Here is a 17,464-nt window from a genome sequence, read left to right as displayed (position 1 = left end):
ACAACAACTGAACAACTAGCTAAAATTCAGAGCATATTAATACATGAGTAGGAAGATCTTCGACGTATGATTGACATTATGGAAGCGCAACATTTCTCTTCCTGATTTTCTACCCCATGTATCAGTAAGAGTCAGAAATATAGAAGTAAATAAAATAATGCAATAAAAAGAAGAAAATCAGTAGATTTTTCAAGGCGACTTTACAAAGAAAGAGCAATATTGACAAAACGACGATCTCCTCGCCGACAAATCCTTTCCAATTAATTTAGAAAACAAAACATGAGACGTAACAAAAACGTAGCGTACGTAGCAACGAAAGCCGCAATTTTACGTCTCTTTTTAAACATTGCGAGTTTTCTTTTGTCTTCAAGGACAGTTTTGATGCGTGACGATATTTTTAAAAAGTTAACGTTTGGCATAAAGAAGACCCAGAGGCAAGTGACGAAGGTGTGTTCCTATCAGGTTGTTTCTTTTCTCTGCTTTTTTTTCTGGATCTTCTTCGTAGGATCCGAGTTGTGTTTTTTCCCTCCTTTTTTAGTCTTTGCACTCATGGTCATATACTCATTATTTTTATAGGATGACGAAGAGGACGGTGCTTTTGCGGCATTGCGACTTCGTGTTCTACCTGAAAATATAAAAGAGGAGCTAAGAAAACTCAAAAGAAAACTAAAAGGAGAGAAAATCCACCGTGAAAATGCCAAAAATGATGAAGATGATGGAGGTAATTTGAAATGTCATTTCTTATGAGAAGAACAACTTGTATTTAAGCTAGTATTTCAGGAATTAAACTACTTTCTGAAGGTGGGAGTGTTGGCGGCCATGGAAACCAATCCGACTCGGAAAATGATGTCAATAATAGCATTGAGGTCAAGAGAAAGATTGCTGAGATGGTAATTGACAATTCCATTCGGAGAATGATACTGAAGAAGATATTTTGTCACTTGGTTACCTTTAATTAGAGCCACGATTGTCGCTCTTTTTAACAGGTTAACCAACTTCGTCGCTTAAATCGTATCTACACCTGGGGTGATGACATTCCTGATCCATTTATTGGCTTTTTCGAGCTCGATTTGCCGGAAGCATTGTTATGTTCTCTGAAAGAGTTCGGAATTGAAGCGCCGACTCCAATTCAAATGCAGGTGAAGGTTTACTTTTATGAATTATGAAGTTTATTATGAATCGTGAAAGCCCTATTTTCCTGGAGTACGACTTTTGCATATGTTTAGGAAAAATAGAGCACTGAAGTAGTTTCTCAACCCAAAGGCAGTGACAGGCTAAAATGATACATTTTTAGGCCATTCCACTCATGGCTGAACATCGTGATGTTCTTGCCAGCGCTCCTACAGGTATGAACGTTTTGCACCCTTTCATGAGCCACTTTTACAGCATTCATTAGCATTCTCTGTCATTGCTGCTTCTTCTCGGAGTATTTTATTGTATGCATGTGCTACGAAATATCCATTTTAGGATCCGGAAAAACTCTAGCATTTGCAATTCCAATTATCATGGACGTTTTGAGGCTGAAGAAGCTGGATAAGTATAAGGATAGCTCGAGGTTATTAGCAATTGTCTTGGAACCTACTAGGGAACTAGCAGCTCAGGTAGATTTTCTCAGACGACTGGTAAACTTATAGCTAATTTGCCCATTTGGTAGGAAATACGTATATCTGAGAATCTTTTAATTTTCCTTAAAAAAATCAAGAAAGCATGTAGAACAAGAGTTTGAGATCTAAGGTAAGGTTCGCAGACTCGGGATGAGGCTAATAGGAAAGATATCTTTTAAATACATTTCTTCAAACTGGATAGTGTGTTTACAAATGCTTTGCATTGCTGGTTTTCTTGTCGCTATTCATTGGTTAAGGTCGAAATTTTTTGTTTCCTCATCCCTAGGGGTGGTGAAGGGCAGTCGGTAAAAGGTTCCGCTGTGGCTACAATCGGAGGTTCGAATGCGCCCTAGTGAAAACCAAGTCTTTCAGCCCTTCGGGGTCGATAATTTGGTACCACACTTGTCTGGGAGGATAAAAACACTGACTTGGCACATCGGCTAGCCTCCCCAAATCATTGGCTGCTCGATCGTTCATAAACCTCAAACGAATTCCGAGCTGTAGTCGCACGCTTAGGCGCATGCCATAGGGACTGACCAACGCCATGCGCTTTATCCTTTATCCCCAGTCCTGGAAAGCAGGTGAACGATAATGTGAGCAGTCAAGCAGCGAGGAGCTACCTCGATTTTCTTTCTTTTCTGATGAAATAATACATTCATCTTTCGACTGAATTCTGGATTTTTCTTTCACTTTGCATTCACATTACTGCAGTGATGTTGTTTGTAAGCAGCTGTTGTGGGACGAATTTCTTCGTTCTAATCATAGACATCCTCCAAGCAGTTCACCTGCATGCTCGCAACTTTGGACTTGATTACGTATTCAAAATAATTACGAGAAAGTTCTCGTTCGATTCTTAAACGATATTACGTTGGTCCTTTCTTCATTTTAGACATATCGGCAGTTTCTCAAGTTCAGTCAAGACCTCCCTGTAACCGCCGCACTTTTTGACAGCGAGGAACTACCTCGGAATAGTGAGTTTCTTCATATTTTATGGTTTTTTTATCACACATATTCAATGGAATTACCTCTTTTGTTTCAGTAGACGTTTTGGTTTCAACCCCAAATCGGCTTACTCATCATTTGAAGGACATGAAACTGAAATGTCTAAGGTACGCTAGCTGTTTTTTTTTCTATCACTCATGTAAATAAAATAAGTCATCCATCATTTTCTAAGTTTATTGTTAGAGGTTTGGTTCACATGTTTTCCTGAATTTCGTTTGTGCTAATTATCGCCTCTTCAGATGGCTTATTGTGGATGAGAGCGATCGTCTTTTCGAGGTTGTCGAAGGACAAGAACGTTGTTTCCGCAATCAGGCAAGCCAGCATTCTAGAACACAAATAGTGATTTTTTTAAATGAAAATTTACATTGAACAACCATTTAGTTGGCCACTGTATATAAAGCCTGTGATGGAAAGTTCACTCGGAGAGCTTTTTTCAGTGCCACTTTCTCTTACGAAGTAGAAGAATGGTACGTTTCAACATATTCTTTTACAATGTTGTCTGATTAAAAAAAGAGATTTGATTATAGGTGTAAAGAAAATTTGAACAATGTAGCAATGGTATGCATCGGAGAAAGGTTAGTCACCTTTGTCAATGTTCCAAAAAATTATCTGCATTTTGAACAGGAACTCAGCGAACTCGAACGTTGTGCAGGAGTTAGTGTTTGCTGGCTCGGAACACGGTAAACTTCTAGCTGTAAGAACGCTTTTGCAAACTCAGTTTGACCCACCTGCTTTGATTTTTGTACAGGTTGGCAATTTGATTTTCACTCTACATTTCTTTATACTCTTTGATTTTTATCATACAGTTTCTTTACACTCTTTTGATTCCATAGCACGTTTCTTTATACTCTTTATAGTATGTGAATAAGCCTTTTCTAGAGTAAAGAACGAGCTAGAGAGTTATTGTCAGCTTTATCATCACTGACTCCACCGATTCCTGCAGCCTTCATTAGTAGTGAAAAGTCGCAAAGTGAGGTGAGTGAGAGTCGAAGACCATTGTCGGTGTTGTCTCTCGAAACTACTCGTTGTTGCTATTTTTGGTGTAACTTCTGCTCATGACTTTTAACCTGACATTTTCTATTTGCCTTAACAATGAAACATTGAAACTTTATTTAGGCATGTTCCTTCGCATGCAAATTCATCTTGTACAAAAATTTCTGCATTTGACTACACAGGATTTTCATCATATTTATTTGTTTTTATCCATTTATTTGTTTTATTTTATATTTCATTTCACTTTATAGCATTTCTTTACAATACGCCAACTTTTCATGCAACTTTGACTTGTTCTATGTATTCGATCGATCAAATTTGCTCCTTAGAAAGGTTAGCATCCGAATATTGAACTTTAATCTGAAAAATATTGTTTTTAGAGAGATCACATAGTAGAGTCGTTCCGTTCTGGTCGATTATGGGTGTTGATCTGCACAGAGTTGATGGGACGGGGTCTTGATTTACGGAATGTGAATCTGGTGATCAATTTTGATCTGCCAACATCGATTGTCAGTTACATACACCGAATAGGTATTAATATAATTAAACTAAAGTACCTAGACAGTTTACTTATCTGCTGATTATAGGTCGAACAGGGCGTGCGGGTCGAAAAGGTCGTGCGATAACGTATTTCACTGAAGCTGACACTAAGTATCTCAGATCAATAGCTACTGTAATTCATCAGGCTGGATTCGAAGTGCCAGAGTACACTCTTAGTTTGAAGCCGTTGAGTAGGTGAGACACTTTTGCGCAGCATTTTACCTTCCTTTATATTCTCCTAGAATATAAAGGAAGGTAAAATGCTTTTTTTACTTTTTTGCTCTTTCATTCTTTGAGACGATTATTTCTATTTGTAGGAATCAGAAGAAAGAGTTAGTTCGGCATGCACCCAAACGGAAACACATCGCCTTTATCAAAAAGAAGTCAGTTAAGACGAAGGACAGCAAGGATGCCGAAGGACCACCAGTTAAGAGAGCTAAAATTAATAAAAGTGCTAGTGCTCCGAAATCGAAATCTGGGGATTCTGTTGAAAAGAAGTCTGGTGGTGCGAGAATCGAGAACGAGAGAGATAAGAAGATGTCCAAAGTAGGTAAAGCTGAAAATAAGTCTCCTGTTGTTCCCAGCAAAATTAAATTGAGGAAGAGAGGTAGCGCGAAAAAGTTAAAGAAATTGAATATGTGATTTTGGTTATGTTATGCACCTGCTGGATATAGTACGGTTAATCAGACCACTTTTGCGCTGAACCTACACTTGTCGTCGTTTTCGTTGTTGCATTGTTTGTTTGTTTGTTGTTAGTTAGTTTGTTTTACATTTGTCCATGTGTTCAATAAATATATAGTCCTCACCTTTTGGAGTTTTTCAAGATTATCGGGCACTAATCGCTGTGCGATTAGGGAACCACTGGTTCTTTGGTGTTTCCCTATACTTGAGCCCGTATAACTTCAGAATGTTATAGTATCATGTTTCTCAAACAACAGTAACCATTGCGAAAATCTCGTTCTAATGGTAATGCTTAGACGAGATCAGACGACCAATCGGTCACTTTCTAAACATGAATTACATCATTTTTATGGAACAATAGACAGAAGAGCCCTTCTTAAGATTTATGCGCATTTTTTCAAAGGAAAAGGCTTCGAAGTAAGGAAAAGTGTGACATTAGACACGCTCGGAAGAAAAAGGGACAGAATGTTGAAGTTAAATTGTTCCTGTGGTTCGTCTTTTCGTGCAAACTGAGCAATATTGTTGGGGTGATTTTTTCCTTTGTAAAGTTTCCAAATCCAATCAAATATTCGTTTCAGCTGTAAGAGAAGAGTGCAGCTGTGAATAGTACTCTTCAAATTGTTGCCCTCAACAATATGAAGAACAACATGAACAGTATGGAAAAATTTTCTAGCTTTTCTTCTGATTAATGACCGTGGGAAAAAAAACAAGTTCTCGTTGTTTGGGTTCCCTTTGGGTGCAGTACACGTGAACATGGCTCTAAGGTTGTACAACACGCCAGGTATTTTATTCTTATTATGAACTCCCGGTACGTCGCACAGTATTCATAATTTGCAGTTGTAAATGCCAATGCAAATTGATTATGTGGATTCATTCCGCATATTCAGCTCATCGTAGAACTGTGAGGAACTGTACGCTACATACACATTTAAATGGGTTCGCCTGCAATCAGCTTACTATAACTTAGGCAACTGCAAGCATCACGTTGTTTTGACCCGACTATAAGGTAGTACGATAAGAAAGAAACCAGAAACAGACATTGATTTAAGGTCGAGCCCTTCAGTCAACCTTCAAAGAACGTACGTAGCGTTTGGATTGCACGCGCGACTGCGCGTGCAGGTTACCTCAGCTCCTAAATTTGTTGATGACTGTGCTAATCAAATGGCATATATATATCCTTTATACATTGAGTAAAAATGTTGTTGTTTTGAAAAAAAAAACGTTAGGGATGGTTATGGTTGCCTGCAAATCTGTGGTCACCTTAAAGTAATAAAGCAGTGACTAACAGTCTGAATCTGACGTTAATAAGTTGATCTCGTAGGAGTTGGATGAGTAGCAGAGGCTTTATAGAAAGGCCGCGAACATGAAAAGGGTTTAGCAAACGCAGTAATTCACTGAATTAAAGGCAGCACCCCACGAATCTGACGCGGGAAGGATTTCCGATGAACAAACCTTATACGTGGTCGTAGACAGCGGGATCAGGGATGGTTACGCTCGTCTCTCCCTAATCATAGCAAAAAAAAACGGCGTGAAACGCTACCCTGCAATGCTCACTTGCACACGCGCCTCATCCAGCTGCGCAGCGGTCGAAAACCAGTGAGTTCTCCTCGACTGTCTATTCAAGTGAAACTTATGAATAGGTTGCTGACGGGACCAGAACGTATGCGTAAAGGAGCGTTTTAACGTGTCTCGTAGGGACTAAGGCGGTTCCCACACCGTTTTCAGCACGACTAGGTAAAGATGAGTAGAACCACCTCTGATCTACAACCCCATCTTTAGCTTTTGCCGTGGATTCCCTCACCGCGTCAGATTCGTGGTATGCTGTCTTTAAAGGTCTGAGGTGATGCGGATTTCAGGTGCAGTATCCGTATACGGGGTCGTAGATCATGGAGACGGGGGTGGTTCCACTCATCTCTCCCTGCATCGTTGCAAACAGCCGCCTCAAGAACGCTGTTTTCTACGACGCCATCTATTGCAACGCTCCACCCCCTGCGCCGCCACCGCCCTGCGATTCGTCGAAAACGAATTCGGACTGCCCCGATAGGCAGTAAGGGACGCTACGCGTGCAAGGGTGGCGCGCTGCAATAGAACGCATTGTACAAAACAGCATTCAGGGGCCGGCTGCTTGCAGTGATTCAGGGAGAGATGAGCGGAACTACCCCGGTCCCCATAATCTACGACCCCGTATACGGATACTCCACCGGAAATCCGTACTACCCCAGAGTCGTGGTATGCTGCCTTTAAGGAAATGGAGGATGATCTCGATACTGTACATCCAGACCTCGAATCAATTGAGGATTTGCTTTGTTACGTGCCACAAATTGTTGATGGTGACTCACCCAAGTCATTTGTTCTTGAAAGGTTGGAATGATCGGGTTTGTTTCTTATCCCCACAAACTATAAGGGTTCACTAGGCGAATACTGTAACTGAGAACGAGATTATCAGTGTATATTTTTGCGTTTGCTTTGCTGACATTTTGTGACATTTAGTGGTGACACATCTGTCTCTGAGGACATTTTGTAATGCTCGAAACTGCTTAGGCCGCGAAAAAAAAAAACAAGTGGCCAATTGACCCTCATACTGAACATGACAACCTTGACATATTGCTACTAGGCCTGCTAAAATTTTCCGCGACAGCTCGACGCAAATTCGCGAGTATCGTAGCTCAACCTATGATCGGTGTTTTTTTTTAATTTAAAATAAGAATAATTCGGATCAATTTGGCGAAGCTAACGAACGAGAGGAAAATAAAACGAACTATTCGCTATGGTATAAAAATATAAAAAATATAATAAAATAAAAGATAAAATATAAATATGTAAAAAAAAATTAAAAAAAGAAAAAAGAAGAGAGAAAATAAAATATAAATATATAAAAGGTTCGAAGAAGCGAATGGCGTCATCTTTGGATTCAGGAAAAAATTTACCACGAAACATCGTAGCAGTTGATGAAAATCGCGGAATATTCACGGGAATCGAGCTCATGTAACAACCATTATTACAATGCACTGAGTTTACAATATGTCACATGCCGCTGGTGTAGCCAGTCTAAGAACAAGGTGGCAATCTGTTTTGATTACATATCCCTGTGGATTATCCTCAAGGGATAATCTCAAAGGAGTCCGCCCATCTGAGAGTAACTTGGGAAGGTACAATTATGGATATGTTCTGTTGGTGCTGTATCTGCTCTGCTGGGATTTCTTTTTCTGTTGCAGATATAAACAGCTAGGACTACGTAGGACTCACATGTGCTTTCGTTTTTTTTTGGATCAAAAATTTTTGCTGCCAGTCATCAATAAATCACCTCTGATGTATTTCTATCTCTTTTCTTCTTCTTCTTCTTCTTTTTCTTCTCTCTCTCCCTCGTTTCCAGTCGTTAGTTCAATGTTTCCAGTTCAATAATTTTTCTCGGTTACACCTGTGTGGTTAAATTTAGTCTGATTCAGAGCTGCTAATCACTGCAATTTTAAAATCAACCGTACTTCGTAAAGTTAATTATTTGCAATTCTTTTCTTCCACGTGCTATTGTTGTTCTGCAGAAATTTACCAAATGCTGCTTTGAACCAGTTGAAGCGTGAAAGAAGCAGCATACATATTTGCGCCCGATGTTGCAGCCTGCGCCGCCCACACCACATAAAATGGGAGCGACTTTAAATGACTTAAAATTTGGAGGGAATGAGCTTATCGGAACTTTTCATCTCCTTCTTCTGTCCAATGAGAAAAAAGAAATTTCAAAATATTTGCGTTGAAGGATTTATTTCTGACTTATGATATGTCTTTTTTTCCAGATCCTTCCGACTCAGCAGAGATGAAGCGTCTCAACAAGGACGTTATTCTCCACCTATGCTCTTTCCTTGACCTTGGAGCTTTGACCAGTTTGGCAGCAGCTTATCCGCAACTGTCTTCGGAAATTTTTCGAATTTTCAAGAAAACGGTTTGGGCTTTCAAAGTGGTGAGCACTAGCTATTTTTGACATTCATTTATTCTAGGAGAATAAATGATAAAATGAACAAAATACGTTAAAATACGTCAAGAAACTACAATTTTACAACTATCTCTATTATTCCCCTTATGATTTTCCAGTACCTTTCTTTGACTTCTTTTCTTTCTTTTTTACTCCCGGATATCGGATTTGAAGATAAAAGTAAAGAAAATGACCCCTGGGCAAAATATGTATATATCAACAGGCTAATAAAATGAATGGGGCGCGTGTGGCGCAGTCGATTAGAGGTCCGCAGTAGCCGCACGGTCAATGGTTCGAAACCGCCCTAGTGCAAATCAAGAGTTCCATCCCCCCGAGTTCGATAGCTTGGTATCTGTGTCCTGTCTGGGATCATAAAAACACCGACTTGATACATCGGCTAGCCCCTCCTCCAAGTGATTGTATAGGCCAGCTACACGGTCCTGAACCTCAAACGATTCAGAATTGAAGTGAACGTGGATTGATACGCCAGTGACTTTTAATAAAATGAATGATTCTTGAAGGAAAACTCTGTGCAAACTTTGCTTTATGTACAAAGTAAAAGAGGAGGAATCGTAACTCAACTGGATAAGACCCACCGAAAACTCCCCCCGCGGTGCTGTCTCATTTGGACCCTACAATGAATCTTTCTGAAATCTTTCTTTCTGAAACATAGGTCATGGATTAAAAAAATCACTCGCATCTCTAAAACCTAATTCGGAACCTTTTTTAAATTTGAATTGAACACAGTTGATGAAAAGAAATCAGTTTGATGAAGATACTTCTTAACGTACATTTACCTTATGCTTTTTCTAAATTTGCTTTGAGTCATGATTTTTTCTATCAAAAGTCCACCTTTTTCAAGTCTTTAAATTTTTTTCTTTTTCTTTTACACGTGCGTGCGCGTGTGTGTGTGCGTGTGCGTGCGTGTGCGTGCGTGTGTGTGCGTGCGTGTGTGCGTGCGTGCGTGCGTGCGTGCGTGTGTGTGTGTGTGTGTGCGTGCGTGTGTGTGTGTGTGTGTGTGTGTGTGTGTGTGTGTGTGTGTGTGTGTGTGTGTGTGTGTGTGTGTGTGTGTGTGTGTGTGTGTGTGTGTGTGTGTGTGTGTGTGTGTGTGTGTGTGTGTGTGTGTGTGTGTGTGTGTGTGTGTGTGTGTGTGTGTGTGTGTGTGTCACGAAATTCGAAAAGGAGTTGCGACGGATCCAACGGCGTCCGATTGGTGCGCTGGCGCCAGATAGGCATAAAAAGGAGTGTGACGGGTCCCATAGCGTCGGATTGGTGCGCAGGCGTCGTAGAGGGATAAAGGGAGGTGACACGGGTCCAACGGCGTCGGATTGTGCCATGCAGAATTATCACGCAGTAACTTCGCAAAAAATAAATAGGACCTTGCAACCGTTTGCGTTTCATACCCGTAGCTACTGCGCGCGTTGCTTTCACCTCAATGACTCTTCCGTGCGTCTGTTTCCTCGCACGTTTTTCTCAGGTTGGTATTATGCCTTCCTCAGAATATGGAAGCACGAATGAAACCGGCTGCTTAAACAGTAGCCAACGGTTTATGATCTGACGAGAAACGTTATCTTTATCAGTACGATGATGTCGTTCACATCATTTTATGTTGAACATCATTCTTTGATAGCTGTTGGGAAAACAGGAAGAACACCCATACTTCGAGCAATGCTTTAAAATTGCATCTATTTTATATAGGAACCGAAGGAGTGCTTGAAACTGAAGTTTGAATATGCTCAAAATGTGGACGCGACATTTTGAAGCTTTTTAATTTTTGATTAATTTTGATTAATTGATCAGTGAAGGCGATCGAAGAGAACACCACAAAAAGTATGAAGTCCGGCTTTACCCGGACACTCAGACTAGTACACAATAATATGGCAATTTTTAGAGAGTTCTACCGCAGTACACAAGTTTGCAATACTTCTTTCTTGTGAAGCCTAGCGGGGATTGTTCTGACGACAAAGCCTTGCAGGTCGAATTTTCTGCACATTTTTCATTTGTACCTAATGAATGGTCCGATCCGTAAATGTTGACCCTATTCAGGATAGCTTGAAGGTGAACTTAGTGTTAGGACAATGGGAGGAGCTGCACGAATCAACTCGTAGAGACGTACCGTACCATTTGATGCACATCACTTGCTTGGATGTCACTCAGGTTCGAGTCTGAAGATTTCTGGCACATATGTGTCGTATGGGAGTTGCCATGTTCAGTTAGGTTCTGCTGTTGTATCGGAAGAAATGGTGGAAATCCTTGGATCAATGAAGACAGACCAATTAAGTCTGAAATACGAGAATCGTAGTGAAGGAAAGAAAATCCTTGAAAGGGTCCCACTTTACCCTGGAGCCACCCTATACATACATGAACTGTCGTTTAGTGAAGCAACGTGAGTTACTAGTTAATATTCGTAATTTCCGTATGGTTTAGCTGTTCACGTTCCAGGGAACCTCTTATTCAACCACTACAACTCGTCAATGTCAAGGATCTTTGGTTCTGTGGCGATATTTTGAAGAAAGACTTTACAACCTTATTATCGTCGAATATACCCTCTTTGTGTCTAACATTTGATCGATTACAACAGGACTGTGTCATAACTATACGGGAGTTCATCAAAGTATGCCGAAGAACCTCTTCATTCAACGAAATAATGGACAACTGATTCAAAATTTGCAAAATTGCAGAGTTTTCTCGACGGGAAAAGGAGCCAAACTAGTTGCAGGATCGGCGCTAGCGGACAGCAGCTTCGAAATGTGTTCGAAGTAAGTTTTATTTGTTCTAATCTAAAGGATTTATCACCTATGCGAGATGCACAAGTGGACGAGATTTGAGCCACGCCCACTAGTGGACGTGTTACTCCGCCATCCCATATGCTTAGATATCTAGTAGCGGACAATAGAACACTAAACGGATCATTTGATGGAGAATTTCGGCCGCACGAAAACTGTCCTCCGCTACCATCGATCAACTGCTGCCGTAGACTACAGTTGAGGTGTACTTAGGATGGAGTATGTGCGGAAAAACAAAAAATCGAAATTATGGCGAAATAAATCCTTTAAAGCTGTAATATGCAAGACTCCACTGAGGACTTGAGTGCGTTTGGCCCGATATGAACTAAAAGGGAACCATTTCTCGTTTGCAGGACAAATTTTGATCTATCTCAGCCCTTTCTTACGCGAAAGGGGTTTACTGCAGTTTTTACAATTTCTTTGCGAGTTTGCTCTCACCTAAGTTCTACATTTCAGAGCCTCGCTGGCGTTGGAGAGGATTGTTTGAGTAGCGGGCCTCGACAAGTTCATCTCATCACAGCCCTCGAAGAAACCCCTATACATTGCTTTATAGATGCTTTAAATACGTGTACATAAATAAACTTATTAGAAAATGACAACATCTGCAGGACCTGCGTTTACTTAACGCCAGCTATTTATTGTGTTTTCCGTCAGATTTGGAGTCAAATGTTTTGCTTTTATTTTTTGAAGGTTTTTTTTATCATATTGCTCTAAGACGATATTTATCCTTCTTATCCATACTTTGTTAGTATTCATGTTGTTATTTTTCACATTTCGCGACTGCAAAACAACAGCAACCTTTTCTTTGGTTCTGGCAACTCACTTGCTTCGGGAAAGTTACGAGGTTTCGGAATATATTCGCATTCTATTATTTCAAATCGAATTGAACCAGAGGGCAGATTTTGAACATCCATAAAAATCCCGGTAGTTGATCACAACGAAGTGTGTAAACGGATAAAAAATAAGTTCTTAGAGATAAAATTGTGATCAAGAAAAAAGAACGACGCTGAAAAGGCATTGTGAAGTCGCAGAAAAATCGTCCGAAATTCTGTTACTGCAGAGTCAAATGAAAATACTTTTGTAGAAAGAAGTTCTAACGTATAATGTAGCTGTCCACTTAAATACCAACAAAAGAGAAACTGGGGACCGGTTCTCGCTCTACAAAGGCGGAGCGATGTGATTCCTTCCGAATTCAAATGTCTCTTCTTTCATAATCCTTGCTTTGTATACTTTTTGTTCCTAGTTCTTCATATGTGAAAAGGTCAACTTGAACCTAGAAGTTCACAAATGTTTTCTCTGCACCTTTTTATCCTTTTTAAAACGACATCTTCAAACTACTACTGTTTACGCCCTTTAAAACATACATACTTTGACCGTTCTACTCTTAGGGTTATGGTAGAAAACTTAAACGGAGATGTGATTTTCGACATCTGCAAGTTCATGGATCTACCCTCCATCGTCAGCCTTGCTGCCGTTTATCCGCAGAGATCACTGGATATATTCCGTGCGCTGAAGAATCGTGTATACTCGTTGCGAGTGGTGAGCTTCAGACCAAGCCATAGCTAATTTGACTCATGAATCCAGTTCTTTTTCAAAGGAAATAGTGCCCCAACATATCTCCGTCGAGTACTACGAGATGAAAAATGAAACCGAAAAGGTGCTATTAAGTTGGTCGTAAAAAACGTACCCCTCTCAGCAGTCATTTCCTTTCAGGACAAATACTGGATTTTTGAGAAACTACCAGTCCTGCCACAGGCTATTTGGGAGCATATTCCATTTGCTATGTTGCATACGGAATGCCTTGAAATTACTCAGGTCCGTTTTAATACAGAAAAGGGAAGAGCTATTCAATTTTGCCTAGGAGCTGTGAAGCTTTACTTGCTTATTGTCCAGAATTTTTGTGCCTGTTTCGGCGAGTTCGACTTCTCTAATTGTATGAAATCAACTAAACTTGTCCGATGTAATAAAATGAAATTTAGAAAAATTGAAAAAAAATCTCCGTTAACTAACACGAAAGCTTCGAAATACACCTTTTTGCTTGAACACTGAAGTAAAAGACAAAGAGAACAACGTACCTCGTCGTGAAATGGAGGCGTTTAGGGGGACTCAGGTTGGCCACAAAATGGCTTTAGCAACTTCTGGGGAGTCAAAACAGAGCAATCGAACGTAGTGAGAGCTCCTGCACCCTTCGTTCGTGTTCATTTCTGAGCAATGGATGTGGTTAAGCTCCGCTGAATAGAGGACTGGGAGTGATTTCTATTTTTTTGAGACAAATAGCAACCTTATAGTTTTGCTGTTGAAAAATTGTAGCAACCACTGGCAATTTTAAAACTTTAAAAAGTCAAATCTGACCGACATTTCATGTAGAAAATGGAAATCTGCGTCTCGTCGTGCTTGCTTGCATCCAATGAATCCAGTATCTTAGCTCCATTCCTGGACATCCAGAAGTCGTTGAGCAAAAATCTTTGGCGATACATTGCAGCACACATTCGTAAGGCCACATTCACACATCAGGATCAAACCAATGCCGTAAACTTGACCTATATAAGATTATATTCTTCTGCAACTAGAATCCTACTATGCGTGCACCCTCCACAGTGGGTTCCATTTACGTACTGTGGAAGATTGGTCCAGCTCCGCAGTGTGAACGCCGTACAGCGGATAACTCAGAATAGTATTAATTTCATGTCTGCGTTTCATATCAGATGCTAGTAGAGAGCAGAACAATAGCGATGACTTTGATTCACCCGAGAAGAAAAAAACGGATAAAAATGGTTACTAGCTACAGCTAACGTTTCGTTAGAGGCTTAGAGGTCTAGCTATGGGACAAAGGCTGGCACCCACTCTCGCCATTGTTTTCATGTCAAGATAGGAAAATGGCGAGAGTGGGTGCCAAGATAGGGAAGCCTATAATAGACCACAAACCACTACTGTATTATCGTTACATAGATGACTGTTGTGTCGTCTGCTCAACACAAGCAGAATTAGACACGTGCTTCAATCTTCTCAACCAGCAGTATCCGCACATCAAGTTCACAAGGGAGAGACCGATAGACAACTGGTTGGCTGCAGCGATGGGTGGTGCCAGCAAGGGTTCCAGTGCGTGCTAACCGTGGTGCTCCAAAGCAGCGCCTCGAGAGAAGCAGCGTTTTGACCCTACAATATATTGTAGTGGTTACTAGGTCATTATTTTGTTGCACTGCACTCGTATCAAATCACACTTGAATTGGAAAAGGGGACCACGCGAATCTACAAGCTTGCGTGGACAGAGGGACGTGGACATCACTACAGCGAAGACGAATTCGAAGTACATAGAGTTCATGGGTGTAGGAGCATGAACCACTCACACTGAGGTGCACAAGTCTTTCGAGCGGTTACAGATCGAGTGTGAAAATCCATGAATGGACTACGAAGAGGAACACTCACGTTAATTACGACTCACGTTTCATGTCTGAGACTGATGCTCTGTTTGAGGCGGGCAGACAATATTGCCTGCCCACATATTCGCCGAGGCATCTTTGAACACAGGTCGAGCCTACCTTCTCGATCTGTAGTAGGAGTTCGCACAGAATCCATCGTCACTGTACTATATCCTGCAAGACTTGGCGTCTCGCGTGAACTATCCATCGAAATCGAATGACCCGAATATTTCAGGTGGAAAATGTCCTGCAATTCACCGAAGCGGGATGTTGTTTCCGAAGATCTCAAGCTCCCTTCAGGTAATTTGACCTATTTGAGCTGGGCTTTGGCAGTGCGCAGAACACCATCACCTTTCAGCAATATCTCGGTGATTTCTGCCATATTACTGTGTAAGTTATATGGCTTGTACTTACTCGGTGCATATACTCAGTTGCACTTAGTATAAACAGACCATCGCGAACAGGTAGCGATCAGACTCGTATCCGCAGTCTCGATATTCCACCTACACTCATCAACATCCTATCACTGGTTAGGTGGCCGAGGTTGAACTGCAATGTAATGAAGATTTTCTCTTAAGTAAGTGGCTGGAAAAATAGACTTAGAACCTTTATTGTGAAGCCGATCAGCATTCTAGTCATGTAGATCACACTAGACTTCGCTTTTTCAAGGTCTGAAAAGGACGAACTCGCCGAAACATTGGTCGGGAACAAAGATAATAGCTTCTTGTGCGGCAAGAGTTAAAACAACATATCTTGAAATTTTCCTTTTTTCTAGGGAGCGCAAATTCCTGAAGATGTTGAGAAGATCTTGAATGAGCTTGTCATTCACTCCATGTCATTGCAGTTTGTTTGCCGACTTGAGGCAAAAAAAGTGCTAGAACTAGTGAAGTTCACTTCTGGAGCACGGTTAAGCGTATTTGAGTTATCGAAATCGTTGGCTAGGTGGATCAATTTTCAGTTATTTCCTTTTCTTGCCAATCAAACTCAGTTCAAAATATTTCAGTGAGTTTTTGATCCCTCAAAGGTTGTTCGAAGACGGTGACGAACTGGTTTTTGTTGCCGATATGTTGTCCGACGAATTTCATCGTGTTCTGTGCTCAGCAACTCGCTATGTTTTTGTTACTTGCGAAAGGCTTCGACCAGAATTTGCAGTCATGATCCAACATTACATTGAGGTTTCCGTATGTGTTATTTCACATTTAAAAAAGTCCTTAACGTTGCACGTTCAGCGCTTTCTGAGAGATGATGTTTCACAGCTCACTTTCTCTCTAAGAACGTCAAGCAGGATTCTTCGAGAGATTTTTGAGGCAAGTACTTTCATCGCTTCCTATTCTTCTGTCGAGTTTAGCTGGTAATCTAACCTAGTCTTTTTTGAAGTAATGGAGAAGGTGTGAAGATTGAACATGCCTATTTTTTGTCAAATAATTTGGTTTGGATAGAGGCAGAAGGTAGTGGGGACACAATCTTTCGGCTCGCTCGCAATGCTCAATTATATGTGAGCGAAACTGTTGCCTGAGCGAATTCTTCGAAATTCTTTGTGGCTGGGTGTAGTGGTTTATCACATATTCCCATCACTGTCTACCTAAGAATCGAATTTTCCACTAGCAGACAGTCTCTGACTGTCTGGTGATGGGCAGAAAAACAACTAATCCCTCTATGTAGAGTTTCTGTATTGAAAAAAAGCGGGAAGATCCACTAAACATGCACAGAAAATATTGATTTGTCCTTAGATGATGTGCTACAACTTAAAGCAACATTGATGTCTATTTGAATATTCTTTCTTATTTTTTAGCTGGATTGCCATAAGCGTTAATAATTTAGAACGTTGCCGGCAAAGGAGAGGTGCTTGTACGTAACGGAACGAAACAAGTCGAATTTTCATACGATCGCGGAACATCGGAGTTGTTTTGTTCAACTTTAGAATAGCACCTTACAAATGTACACTTGTATAGCTTTATTATGCTTTTACATTTCTGTTTTTTTTAAATTAATTTTTCAACCAGTATCCTGCAGAGCAGATATGATAGAAGTTTGTTTATGAATAACTGCTCACTACTTGTTATTTTTCCTTAAATATTACATCTTAAAAATCTATTATCTAGTTTTTCCTCAAAGGCACAACATATGATTCTAACTAGGAACTCTACAAATGTCTGGAACTTTCAAAGTAATCTTCAGAGGAAGGTTCCGCGATAGAACCGCCAGTGGAGACTAGTGAGGATTTGAATGAGTTATTTGCACTTTGTGAGTGTAGAATTACGTTAAGGTCTTCCAGATTAGTTAGACTTCGTTCAGAGGAGGAAGCATAGGTCAAATAGATAGAGCAGTACGAGATTAGAACACCTGACAGATGACATTTTGCGAAGAAGACAAACACTTCTTATACAATCTCAAATGCACCAAAAATACGGCGCGTAGAAATCGTAGGCGCGATAGGGAGGAGCCAGATACTCGTCAGGATCTAGCTCACGGGGT

General features: G+C 40.6%; 1 protein-coding gene across 3 annotated transcripts; it reads left to right on the top strand.

Annotated features, from left to right (window-relative positions):
• Positions 1 to 381: 381 nt before the first annotated feature.
• On the top strand, positions 382 to 16,915 carry RB195_005569 (uncharacterized protein; the record flags this gene model as incomplete). Of its 3 annotated transcripts, XM_064178159.1 has the most annotated exons (31): positions 382 to 447; positions 577 to 721; positions 781 to 890; positions 987 to 1,139; positions 1,295 to 1,346; positions 1,468 to 1,601; positions 2,494 to 2,575; positions 2,644 to 2,713; positions 2,846 to 2,918; positions 2,988 to 3,073; positions 3,134 to 3,181; positions 3,231 to 3,354; positions 3,486 to 3,581; positions 3,980 to 4,130; positions 4,187 to 4,334; positions 4,457 to 4,689; positions 5,202 to 5,237; positions 8,609 to 8,772; positions 10,676 to 10,759; positions 10,831 to 10,941; positions 10,998 to 11,170; positions 11,227 to 11,398; positions 11,466 to 11,543; positions 12,027 to 12,136; positions 12,959 to 13,109; positions 13,168 to 13,227; positions 13,284 to 13,385; positions 15,765 to 15,931; positions 15,993 to 16,164; positions 16,219 to 16,296; positions 16,811 to 16,915. In XM_064178159.1, the coding sequence occupies 31 exons, from the start codon at positions 382 to 384 to the stop codon at positions 16,913 to 16,915; spliced, it is 3,534 nt and encodes a 1,177-aa protein (XP_064035236.1). The 3 variants fall into 3 exon arrangements, with proteins under 3 accessions (XP_064035236.1, XP_064035238.1, XP_064035237.1); XM_064178158.1 differs by lacking the exons at positions 5,202 to 5,237; positions 12,959 to 13,109; positions 13,168 to 13,227; ... (3 more) ...; positions 16,219 to 16,296; positions 16,811 to 16,915 and having other exon boundaries at positions 12,027 to 12,146; XM_064178157.1 differs by lacking the exons at positions 382 to 447; positions 577 to 721; positions 781 to 890; ... (19 more) ...; positions 11,466 to 11,543; positions 12,027 to 12,136 and having other exon boundaries at positions 12,963 to 13,109.
• Between the last annotated feature and the right edge of the window lie 549 nt (positions 16,916 to 17,464).

This window comes from Necator americanus, chromosome I, assembly GCF_031761385.1.
Source record: "Necator americanus strain Aroian chromosome I, whole genome shotgun sequence".
Lineage (NCBI taxonomy): Eukaryota > Metazoa > Nematoda > Chromadorea > Rhabditida > Ancylostomatidae > Necator > Necator americanus.
The sequence above is the reverse complement of the archived record's forward strand: the minus strand, read 5'-3'. Positions and strand labels throughout refer to the sequence as shown.